The 13,265-nt window shown below is 38.2% G+C and overlaps 1 protein-coding gene across 1 annotated transcript in view; it reads left to right on the top strand.

Annotated features, from left to right (window-relative positions):
- The window catches only part of LOC121373687 (AP-4 complex subunit epsilon-1-like), a 53,695-nt gene continuing 40,430 nt past the window's right edge, over positions 1–13,265 (top strand). Inside the window, exons 1-4 of the mRNA XM_041500413.1 lie at positions 1–189; positions 4,695–4,766; positions 5,560–5,683; positions 8,951–9,024. Of these exons, the coding sequence (XP_041356347.1) occupies positions 40–189; positions 4,695–4,766; positions 5,560–5,683; positions 8,951–9,024 (420 nt within the window). The 5' untranslated portion in view covers positions 1–39. The remainder of the gene's footprint in view (positions 190–4,694; positions 4,767–5,559; positions 5,684–8,950; positions 9,025–13,265) is intronic.

The following is a 13,265-nucleotide window of genomic DNA, read 5'->3' as shown; positions in this document are numbered from 1 at the left end:
ATGACAGTTCTTTTTATCAGATGATCAAAAATTGTCTTTATGAGTGATATCGTGGAAAAAACCTTAGCCTCTTTTCCGAAATTTCTTTCGGAGAGCCTTCTTGGAGGGAATTGCAAGTCCAGCCAGAATGCACCACCTCGGGGTTTTCAGAATTTTATTAAAATGGTCAGCAGCATTGGTTCGAAATATGTAAGTGGCTAGTCATAATATTAGCTTGTGTACTCTGTCGTCCAAGAGCTTGACGGGGATTTGGACAGGTATAATCGCTGTCTGCCGTCAGAGACAACTGTGTGACAAAAGTGCGAGATTTTAACATCGTTTTACCAACCATCGAGTAGGCAAGGATTAGAGTCGAGTCCGGACATTCTTTACGGTCGGCGAACTCCGTACACCCAAATAAAACACGTTATATATTCTACGACTTTGTGTTTACATTACCCAGTATATTGTTACGTAATTTTAAAATAATTCCCGGGGCATTTCCAGCTATTTATATCCATATTTACAATTAGTTGGAGGTGTTGCACACTGATTGGCTGATCGTTCTTCCCGCGACACAGCTGAACAACCCACCCGTGACAAGAAAGGCACCAAAGTTGATATCCACTACACCGGTTGGTATAATATCCGCCCGGTCCCCTCCATTATTATTTTTAGTTTAGGGTTGAGGGTTGGGGTTGGGGTTGGGGTTGGGGTTGGGGTTGGGGTTGGGGTTGGGGTTGGGGTTGGGGTTGGGGTTGGGGTTGGGGCTGGGGCTGGGGTTGGGGTTAGGGTTGGAGTTACGGTTAGGGTTAGGGGAAGGGGGGACTGGGCGGATATTTTTCCCATCATTTTATGACACCTTTACAGCTGCGGCAAATTCCGTACAGACACCCAGAAACCAAACTTATGCTCACATAGGTGAATAGCCTACCTGTTAATATGTGGGGGGTTTTCAGAATTTTACATTTTTTTTTAAGTTAAACTGTTTCTCTCCGTGTTGTAAATATACTACTTTTAAAGCCAATTGTAGTCTTATTTATTAAACTATACCAAGGTGCGGGACGTTTTGGTTTTTTTTCCCATTTATTTTAAAGGGCCCAACAACACAGTCCTCGGTCGCTCCTAGGCTGCAATGTTCAGTTCCCTTCGAGCACCACAACTATAGAAAACATATATAAATTTAGGAACCCTCTGCCAATTAAACAACCTCAAATTACAAACAAATCAAAGCCCGTCCTAGTAAAAACAGAAAACAACAACAACAAAAAATCCAAAATAAACTAAACGAATTACTGTCAAACCTTGACCCACGTATACCCTACAATTGCGTAACCAGCAGAAACTGCCAACACCACACATACCTTCCATATCTACAATACCCGAAAGGAACCGCAACAACTCCCAAAGACCGAAAACCATGTCATTAGACCTGTTATTGCTAATGTACAAGATTTTGCCATGTATATAACCAATCCTGCCAAAAAAAAATCCTGGATCCGAGCTTGAAACCATTCATGTCATTACCAAATGCATTCCAAATATATATCGACCTGGTGAGATTTTATTCATAGCTACCCAACTGTACGATCTTACCCGATATGATGTACGAAATTACCCGCCTGGTGTACATTACCCGCTTCCAACATTAGACGGTAAACCGTTTGTAAACAATTTTGAAACAGAGCATACTCAAAACATTCAACATTTTACACATCACAGAAGGGAGATCATTGAATATTAGTATTGTTCAGGCATACCATCTGTCTGCAATGTGCTGTACATGAACTTCCATCCAAACCTGTATGGAATTACCCAACTCGAGTCTACTCCTCTTAATTTAACTTAATAAAATAATAATTCCTATGTTGGACGTAGAATCACTGATCACAAATATTTCACACATTAATCAGTAATAGTACTAATACACACACGACACAGGCCCTAATATTGTCGGCGAAATTAGCGTTTTATTTTGCGAAAGTCCGCTCAAGTTGCCGAGTTATTAGCAGTAGTGAGAAGTCAAAGTCACCGTAATATTCTGGATCTAATCCGATTTCAAAAAGGAAATCACACAACAGACGTCAAGACCCTGACTTGTTTATTGTTATAGCTCACTTTTCACGATGTCAAACAGTGTTTTTACTTTGATGCCAGACTGTATCCCGGGGTGAGACGTAGCCCTGTGGTAAAGCGCTCGTTTGAGGTGCGGTCGGGTTGGGATCGATCCCTGTCAGTGGGCCCATTGGGCTATTTCTCGCTCCAGCAAGTGCACCACGACTGGTATATCAAAGGCTGTGGTATGTGCTATCCTGTCTATGGGATGGTGCATATAAAAGATCCCTTGCTGCTAATTGAAAAGAGTAGCCCATGAAGTGGTGACAGCGGGTTTCCTCTCTCAATATCTTATGTGGTCCTTAACCATATGTCTGACGCCACATAACCATATATAAAATGTGTTGAGTGCATCGTTAAATAAATATTTCCTTCCTTCCTTCCAGACTATCCCCAAGTAATCGTGAACTAGCCTAGCTATTAACAGGAAATAGTTTCTGTGAACGTGTACTGTAATGTACGATTGATTAAAGAAATAATTTTTTATCTTGTTCAATTTATTATCAAAATCGACCAATAAATGTTAATACTCGTGCCAGTTTCTGTTGTGAAGAGATTAAATATATATGTTGTAGTCCAATGTTGACATTCTTCAGATACACCCATAAACCGAGCTAATGTTTTTCCAGAGTGACGTTTGGCACACCGTTTGCTGTGACCAGTCAAGCGTTGTCAATCCTTGGCCACATTCATTTCAGTAATGCCAAAAAATACTAATTAATAATAATAATTTAATTTTAACATAGTGGCACATTATCAACTACTTAATAGTATCACGTTTTTATTGAAACATACAACGTTTTTGTTTAAATTTGATTACTGGAAGTAGGCTAGTATTTGTATCGAAATATTAAGATTAGAACCGAGTATAAAATTTGGAATTTTTATGATTGAACATGAAAACTGATGAAATGTTACAAAATGTACCAATAAATGTTCACTTCTCCTGTTTTTAACCAACTTCTCCCCTTTCTTCTGGGAAGGGAGAAGTCCCTTCTCCTACTTTTTCAATTCTAGATTAGGGCCTGACTACAGAAAGAAACCTGACAGTTCGTACATTTTGAACTGAAACATTGTTGAAAGGGGGGTGGGGGCTGTTGAATTTCATCCTGTATAAAGAGTGGAAAACATAGTGTAGACAAAAATCCTGTGTTTTCGGCAGAGAGCGATTATAACCAACCAAATGTTTGTCTAGCTCTCAAACGGCAAAGTAATTGTACTAATCATTCCAGTGGCGTAGCGTGGGTGGGGCGTGCTAACGGTCCACTGGTTAGGGGGCGCAATACTTGCCTTGCTCCAGGCGCTGACAACCCACGCTACGCCACTGAATCATTCTGTTAGTTTTGATGCAAAACCCAGATTTAACTACAGTGAATATATATATGTCTGACTTTCTTTTCAGTTGGTTTGAATTACAGGGATGTGAAAGCTACGCGGAAACGCGTAAATGTGCTTTTCCATTTCATCCAGGAAAACAAAAACGTGATGTTCAGTACTGTTGACCACACACGGTTCATTTGCATGTTTTAACAGTTTCAAGTTTATGATGTGTGCCTTATATTATAAATTATAACCAGTTTAGATTTGTTAGCATTGAGTGCAATTCTTGGCAGTTCCAGGGGTTGCAAACAACAATTTTCCTTCAGGGGCTCTTGAGCGGCCCCTGGACCCTGGTTGCAGTAAGTTCCAGCCCGTCTCACATCCCTGGAATTAGTAAACATGTTTGTGTTAAGTTTAGGGAAAGGACATAATATAGGTATCAGTCTGTTGGCCAATTCAAAGTCACTGTATTTGATTGAGAATAAATATTGATAATACCAAAACCCAGATTTTGGATTGGAAATGTAAAATTATGAGATGGAAATCCCAAATACACATGTATTATATTACAACATGTTTGTGATTCAAGCAGAACCTAACCCACCCATTTGGTATGCAAATTTGCAAGGTCTCTAGGTAATGTGTTGCTGTGGATGGGTCATTTGGTATGCAAATTTGCAAGGTCTCTAGGTAATGTGTTGCTGTGGATGGGTCATTTGGTATGCAAATTTGCAAGGTCTCTAGGTAATGTGTTGCTGTGGATGGGTCATTTGGTATGCAAATTTGCAAGGTCTCTAGGTAATGTGTTGCTGTGGATGGGTCATTTGGTATGCAAATTTGCAAGGTCTCTAGGTAATGTGTTGCTGTGGATGGGTCATTTGGTATGCAAATTTGCAAGGTCTCTAGGTAATGTGTTGCTGTGGATGGGTCATTTGCTTACAAGCCAATAAGACCTGTGTATCTGAGCGTAACTTTTTCAAAGACTTAGTCAAAATGCGTGATGTCAAACTAATTTGTGCTAATCGTGATGACATCATATTACCGATGGTGGCGACTTTAGTACTGTGATTTACTAAAAATTTAATTAAAATGTTATTTCAGAAGTGTTAAAGGATAAATAGAAATCGCTACTCATGTTTTTTGACATGTAAAATATCAACCTCGTCTAGTTAATTGGTATTTCTCTCGGCAGAGCCTCGACAAATGCTGATTAACATAGACTCTGTTGATATTTTCCATTTTCCTCTCTCGCTATATATATTTGTTTTATTGTATTTTAGGATGAGGAGCAGATTGTCTGCAGAGAAATGCAGATGTTGCAGAAAGCTTTGTCACAACCAAATATTTCCACTGTAAGTATACTGGAAGACACAACTTAGTGATCGTAATAACAGTTCTAAACAAGTTGTAGGTCTGCATATATACGTACAATGTAGTTCCATACGTATGCCTGACACGTACCTGAGATAAAAACTACGGTAGGGCATCATTTTATTTTGAGTCTTCCACTAGTCCAACTAGGCAAAACTTAAGTTTTGTTTCTGTTTGTCTGTTTGTCCCACATATAGTTTTTCAGAATTTGTTTTGCATAGCTTCGAGATATTGAGCTGAACTTTTATGTATAGCTTTATAATGTAACGTTACAGATCAAGTTTGACTTTCATGGTGATTTGTCCGAATTTGACAGAGTTATGGCCCTTGAACGTAGGAGATATGAAAATGTGTTGAGCCTGGTTGTGGTGGTGGACATGCATTGCTTTACTGAGCTATAGCTAGCTCTAGATCAGCAGAAAATGTCGCCAGATTATACATTAAACTTCCAAATTTTATACATACATTGCTTTACTGGGCTATAGCTAGCTCTAGATCAGCAGAAAATGTCGCCAAATTATACATTAAACTTCCAAATTTTTATAGATACCCAGTTATTTTGTAACAAAATATCAATTCATACTTGAAATTCTTTCGCCAAATTAAAATAAAATCCCCCAGTTGTTTTCAAAGTTTGCAATAGTCGAATTTGGTGAGTGCCAGAGTTGGCCCTGCTTTAGGAGTCCTCTTAGAATGCTTGTTAAATATTGTATCTTGCAGTCAAATATCGAATTTAAATGTGATGTTACATGAATATTAATATTTTATTTCCAGCCTCAGCAATGCGACTTCCTCAGCAGACTGGTGTTCTGTTGCATGCTGGGATACGATGTGTCATTTTGTCATATCCATGCGGTGAAGCTGGCACAGAAAGGAACGGGCATCAACAAGAGAATAGGTCAGTTGTTGGTGCTTTCTTATTGATAGTGGGGGTCGATGTAGCCCAGTGGTAAAGTGCCCGCCTGATGCATGGTTGGACTAGGATCGATCCCCATAGGTGGGCCCACTGGGCTCTTTGTCGTCCCAGTCAGTGCACCAAGGCTGGTTATATCAATGGTCGTGGTATGTGCTATCCTCTCTATGGGATGGTGCATATAAAAGATCCCTTGCTACAAACAGAAAAATGTAGTGGGTTTCTTCTTTAAGGCTGTATATCACAATTACCACATGTTAGACATCCAATAGCCAGTAATTGATAAATCAATGTGCTCTAGTGGTGTCGTTGAACAAAGCAATCTGTTTTACCGTTTTATTGATATTAACATGTATAAAAGATCTGATACATTAGAGGTTATTACTAGAATGTGTTTTAATAATCGGTATTAATAGACTCCATCATATGTGGTCATGTGGGATAGAAAAAGTATACCATAGGTGGTGAAAATTTCAAACTGAGACGAGGCTTGATGAGTCCCAGGGTTGAAATTTCCACCACTGATTCATTCATTCTATAAATAAACCATTATTTTACACGAACAAACAAAGATGGCTGAAAACGTAACTTCTGTATTTGACCATTTTATCATAAATAAAGTAAACTATCATATTTGTCGCGTCTGTATCATGTGTTAAAATATAATTTAACACTACAAATTAACAAGACAGCTTTTATAATGAAGGTTTTACTAACAAAATATTGATCTAAAACTAACCAACACGCATTAATATGATGTCATATATAATACCAACAAAGTAATACTCTCCCCATGTTAAATTCAGTGACATTATAGTCAATGCAAGACAGATTTATTCTGTATGGGCTGACATCATGGAATGGGTCTGTCTTGCATAGCTAGGGATGGGAGAAGATTTATTCTGTATGGGCTGACGTCATGGAATGGGTCTGTCTTGCATGGCTAGGGATGGGACAAAGATTTATTCTGTATGGGCTGACGTCATGGAATGGGTCTGTCTTGCATAGCTAGGGATGGGAGAAGATTTATTCTGTATGGGCTGACGTCATGGAATGGGTCTGTCTTGCATAGCTAGGGATGGGAGACAGATTTATTCTATATGGGCTGACGTCATGGAATGGGTCTGTCTTGCATGGCTAGGGATGGGAGACAGATTTATTCTATATGGGCTGACGTCATGGAATGGGTCTGTCTTGCATGGCTAGGGATGGGAGACAGATTTATTCTATATGGGCTGACGTCATGGAATGGGTCTGTCTTGCATGGCTAGGGATGGGAGACAGATTTATTCTATATGGGCTGACGTCATGGAATGGGTCTGTCTTGCGTGGCTAGGGATGGGAGAAAGATTCATTCCACATGGGCTGACATCATGGAATGGGTCTGTCTTGCATGGCTAGGGATGGGAGACAGATTTATTCTGTATGGGCTGACGTCATGGAATGGGTCTGTCTTGCATGGCTAGGGATTGGAAAAAGATTTATTCTGTATAGGCTGACGTCATGGAATGGGTCTGTCTTGCATGGCTAGGGATGGGAGAAAGATTTATTCTGTATGGGCTGACATCATGGAATGGGTCTGTCTTGCATGGCTAGGGATGGGAGAAAGATTCATTCCACATGGGCTGACATCATGGAATGGGTCTGTCTTGCATGGCTAGGGATGGGAGACAGATTTATTCTGTATGGGCTGACGTCATGGAATGGGTCTGTCTTGCATGGCTAGGGATGGGAGAAAGATTTATTCTGTATGGGCTGACGTCATGGAATGGGTCTGTCTTGCATGGCTAGGGATGGGAGAAAGATTTATTCTGTATGGGCTGACATCATGGAATGGGTCTGTCTTGCATGGCTAGGGATGGGAGAAAGATTCATTCCACATGGGCTGACATCATGGAATGGGTCTGTCTTGCATGGCTAGGGTTGGGAGACAGATTTATTCTGTATGGGCTGACGTCATGGAATGGGTCTGTCTTGCATGGCTAGGGATGGGAGAAAGATTTATTCTGTATGGGCTGACGTCATGGAATGGGTCTGTCTTGCATGGCTAGGGATGGGAGACAGATTTATTCTGCATGGGCTGACGTCATGGAATGGGTCTGTCTTGCATGGCTAGGGATGGGAGAAAGATTTATTCTGTATGGGCTGACGTCATGGAATGGGTCTGTCTTGCATAACTAGGGATGGGAGAAAGATTTATTCTGTATGGGCTGACGTCACGGAATGGGTCTGTCTTGCATGGCTAGGGATGGGAGAACATATATTATGACCCATATGGTTAAAAATATCTTGGTACATATCAAAGTGATACGTCCCACTAGAATGCCAAGTGGGACATAACACTTCGACGTCACACGATGACGTCATCGATTGACGCACTACAACCTTACAAGAACGTCAACCAAACGAGTCGAGTGATATAAATTAAAATCCATTATGGGTAATAAATAGGATATTAAACTTGCTATCATTTCGTATCATGTTTATGTCCCTCATGAAATAATTTTCAATTGTCAATCAAGCTCGTGACAACTGAAAATTATTTCATTCACAACATAAACATGATACAATATGGAATCTCGTTTAATATCCTATAATACTGTAAAATGACTTGTTTTTGTGGCAGTCTAATTCCGTGTAATACAAGTAATACAAATTTATTACGAATTTAAGTACCCACCGAAATGTGTTTTTTGCAGCAAAACCATGAAAATTTAAACAAACAAAAATAAAGGATTTCATAGTATTAGGAATAAAAAAAAAATGATGTGACATTCCAAGTTGGGTGAACTTCGAACTTTGACATGGTGAGATGCTATTTGTTATACTATTACCTCCAAGAAACATCTTTTATTGCCATGTTTCGTAATTTCAGGTTATATGTCCATCTCCTTGTTACTACACGTAACATGAAGATAACAGTAAGATCTTTTATTGCTGTGTTTTGTAATTTCAGGTTACATGTCGGTCGCTTTGTTACTACATGAAGATAACAGTAACATCTTTTATTGCTGTGTTTTGTAATTTCAGGTTATATGTCGGTCACTTTGTTACTACATGAAGATAACAGTAACATCTTTTATTGCTGTGTTTTGTAATTTCAGGTTACATGTCGGTCGCTTTGTTACTACATGAAGACCACAGTAACATCTTTTATTGCTGTGTTTTGTCATTTCAGGTTACATGTCGGTCGCTTTGTTACTACATGAAGACCACAGTAACATCTTTTATTGCTGTGTTTTGTAATTTCAGGTTACATGTCGGTCGCTTTGTTACTACATGAAGATCATGAGATGATAGTTCTCCTTATAAACACAATACAGAAGGTTCGTATTAAAGCTTTCCAAATTGTGTCACCTCAAATTGACAATAGCAGAGATATCACCATTCACAAGTGATTTAAAATGTGACTTTTTAAAAATATTGTTTCACAACTTTAGGTTGTTTTAGAAAGGCTGTAGTCCCGTCTGTAGAAAAGCATATAAAAGATCCCTTGCAGTTAATGGGGAAATCTAGGAGGTGAAAGTACATATAATGGATCCCTTGCAGTTAATGGGGAAATCTATCCTGCTATCTGGGAGGTGAAAGTACATATAATGGATCCCTTGCAGTTAATGGGGAAATCTATCCTGCTATCTGGGAGGTGAAAGTACATATAATGGATCCCTTGCAGTTAATGGGGAAATCTATCCTGCTATCTGGGAGGTGAAAGTACATATAAAAGATCCCTTGCAGTTAATGGGGAAATCTATCCTGCTATCTGGGAGGTGAAAGTACATATAAAAGATCCCTTGCAGTTAATGGGGAAATCTATCCTGCTATCTGGGAGGTGAAAGTACATATAATGGATCCCTTGCAGTTAATGGAGAAATCTATCCTGCTGTCTAGGAGGTGAAAGTACATATAAAAGATCCCTTGCAGTTAATGGGGAACTCTATCCTGCTGTCTAGGAGGTGAAAGTGCATATAAAAGATCCCTTGCAGTTAATGGGGAACTCTATCCTGCTGTCTAGGAGGTGAAAGTGCATATAAAAGATCCCTTGCAGTTAATGGGGAACTCTATCCTGCTGTCTAGGAGGTGAAAGTGCATATAAAAGATCCCTTGCAGTTAATGGGGAAATCTATCCTGCTGTCTAGGAGGTGAAAGTACATATAAAAGATCCCTTGCAGTTAATGGGGAAATCTATCCTGCTGTCTAGGAGGTGAAAGTGCATATAAAAGTTCCCTTGCAGTTAATGGGGAAATCTATCCTGCTGTCTAGGAGGTGAAAGTGCATATAAAAGTTCCCTTGCAGTTAATGGAAAGGTTCGCACACGCTTTGAAGGGTTGCCCTAAAAAGTCCCTATTTTGATTATCTAGCCCTAAAAAGCCCTATATTTTACAGGCAAGTTCACAAAAGACCCTAAATTGGGCCATATAAGGCCTGAAATCGATAAGACATTTTTCTTCTTCCGGAAACATTAAATAAATTGCCAAAAATCCATCGATATCTACATTCATTTGTTGATCTCTGTACTCGCTCGAACGTTGGTGTGTAAACAATGCCAAAATGATACCAACGATTCATTTGTAAAACATCGTCAGTGTTCGGTATTGTTCGTAGAAGGATTCATTCGTAACGTTTGGGGAGCGCATGATTGGTCATTCTAAAACGAAACACGTTTCTAAAATACTAATCAACAGTCTTAATCTCAGTGCAAACTAAAAAAAACCCAGAATATTCTAAAATTATTTGAACTGAATCAGACATTTATGCCTATGTGGGTTCTACGTATTTATGTTTATGAATGTTTACGACGGCCCACTTGAACACAGCTCCCATTATTTTGTCGAGTTTGTAGGTCATTGCAAATGGTGGAAAGCATAGTTTTAGTCCCTAAATTTTACTTATATTGACCCTAAAGGTAGTACTAGACCAAATAACTTCCGACTGGGTCAAAGTTCGAGGTGCACCGAACTTTTGATAGAGAAGTGAACACCACAAGTCCTGTGATTGGTTATAAATGTGAGTGTGTTGGTTGTAAAAAATAATCGTTTTATCTGGGTTAAAAAAAAATGCAATTTTATTTCATCTAGTACCAATGTGTCAAGTAGCCTTGTGCTTGAAACATGTATGGGGTACCTGTGAAAAAAAGTACTCGAATTTTGTGTGGAACTAGGGTAGTCATAGACGCTACCCGTTATCTCAGAAACGAGCAGCTTGACCCCCATTTTTTTCTGATTCATTTTAAGTGTAAGGGGTGGTAGTATTTATATCCGTGGCGTTTATGTCGGTTGATACGTTGCAGGTAGGAGTTTTAGCCACATATGTTACTATTGTCGTCTATGGGATTTGATTTGGTAGTATACACCCTACAGCACATATTCAGTGCATAATAAAAAATATTATGATTTTGTCATTTTATTTAATTAAACTATACTGGTTGATTAATTAGCCATCACTCGACCATGCAAGTTCACAATGACCTTGACCTTGACAATAATCTCTGTACATGGCTCTGAATAGAGTTTGAATCAAAGTTAGCACTGAAGAAAAGTTGATTTTGGCCTATAATTCATACTGTAAAGATTTCAATAATTTCTTTTTACATGGTATTTGACTTGCCATATACAACTGCTCTTAAATATGGTATTATATATAGGCAACCTGAACTAAGATTTTAATAGCAATTTATTTTTATATTAAACATAGCATGTGCCAATAGTGGGTTAATGTCTTTAGTTTCCATTAACATTGTTAATTTTTTATGTATGAAATTCTGAAAACTCAAATTTGTAAAGAACTTGATTTTTATTGTCATTTTGACATATTTATAGGATGCTAAGTTATATTTTAGACAAAATAGTAGTTTTATGAAAAATTTTAAGTAAATTTGAAGAAAAACTTCACCAAAAACATAATTAAATTTGTTGTCACTATTGTGCCTTCTATTCTTATTTGTACACAACAATAAGGTTGTTAAACATATACTTAGATCTCCAGATCATTTTTTTTTCTTAATAATCACTTAGTTAGCTCTCATGAAAAGCATTTTGAGTTTATACGAGATTCAGAACCAATTTTTTCAGATTTGATTATCTGCCTTGGATTAAGTTGATAATTTATTTTATTGTTAAAGCTGTATTACCTAATGTTACTAGCTAAATAAAATGCTGGATTACAGATTGTAGGAATACATCTAATATACATATTGTAAATTATCCGGATTAGAAAATAATGCAAGAAAATAGATGTTCGGGTAATTTTGTCATTTAAAAATAGTTTTTTTCAGTATTTAATCAAAAATAAATGTGTGAAAGCTGCATGATAATTCCAGATATCACAACTATTAAAACCTCCAACTACAGTAGGCTATAAATAAAATATAGTCAGGAATATTGGTGGCTGCCAATGGTTTTCATGGTTCATTATGAAAATCAGCATGGCCGATGGATTTGAAATTCCCACACCTGGTAACTTGAAGACACCCACACCCAGCATACAGGATTTCCTCCCAACACTAATGTTCAGGACATTAAGTCATTACTTCATACAGGTACAGTCATGTTTGTGTTTCCTTCCTCAGACAGTGTATTTTTTTAATACTGATATTTCTTTGATGTGCCTGTTAAGGTCTTCATAATCTAGGGGTCAATCATGTGCATGTGTTTTAATGGAATTCTTTAAAGGGGTAGAGGTACTCTGACTATCTTTGTTGTCTCTATATATATACCTGAGTACACACACCCAACTGAAAGTAAATATCTTCAGGAGTTTTATTTTAAAACATTTTGTTGTTTAATATGACATATTGCATTTGTACAAAACTATATGCAATATATATGTTTTTTGAGGTGTACATTATATTAGGTTGCACTGTAGAAACAACAGTTTCAGTGAGGTTGTCAGTTTATGTCAGAATACACCAGATCCTGGTTGTCATTAAGACACATAGCTGGACACTTTTTGAAAAATGTATGTTATCAGTATAGGTAGTACTAGACCAAATAACTTCCGACTGGGTCAAAGTTCGAGGTGCACCGAACTTTTGATAGAGAAGTGAACACCACAAGTCCTGTGATTGGTTATAAATGTGAGTGTGTTGGTTGTAAAAAATAATCATTTTATTTGGGTTAAAAAAAAAATGCTATTTTATTTCATCTAGTACCAATGTGTCAAGTAGCATTGTGCTTGAAACATGTATGGGGTACCTGTAAAAAAAAGTACTCGAATTTTGTGCGGAACTAGGGTAGTCATAGACGCTACCCGTTATCTCAGAAACGAGCAGCTTGACCCCCATTTTTTTCTGATTCACTTTAAGGGCTGGTAGTATTTATATCCGTGGCGTTTATGTCGGTTGATACATTGCAGGTAGGAGTTTTAGCCACATATGTTACTATTGTCGTCTATGGGATTTGATTTGGTAGTATACACCCTAAAAGTCCCTAAAAAGCCCCTGAATTTAGGTTTGAAATTTCTGTATGAACCATGAATGGGGAAATCTATCCTGCTATCTAGAGGGGTGGGATCTAGCTTACCTTAGGTGCTAAGTTGTAGGGTTAAACCCCCTAGTGGACCCATTCTCTGA

Source organism: Gigantopelta aegis, chromosome 5 (assembly GCF_016097555.1).
Source record: "Gigantopelta aegis isolate Gae_Host chromosome 5, Gae_host_genome, whole genome shotgun sequence".
NCBI lineage: Eukaryota > Metazoa > Mollusca > Gastropoda > Neomphalida > Peltospiridae > Gigantopelta > Gigantopelta aegis.
Note: the sequence above shows the minus strand (reverse complement) of the source record. Positions and strands in the feature narration are given on the sequence as shown.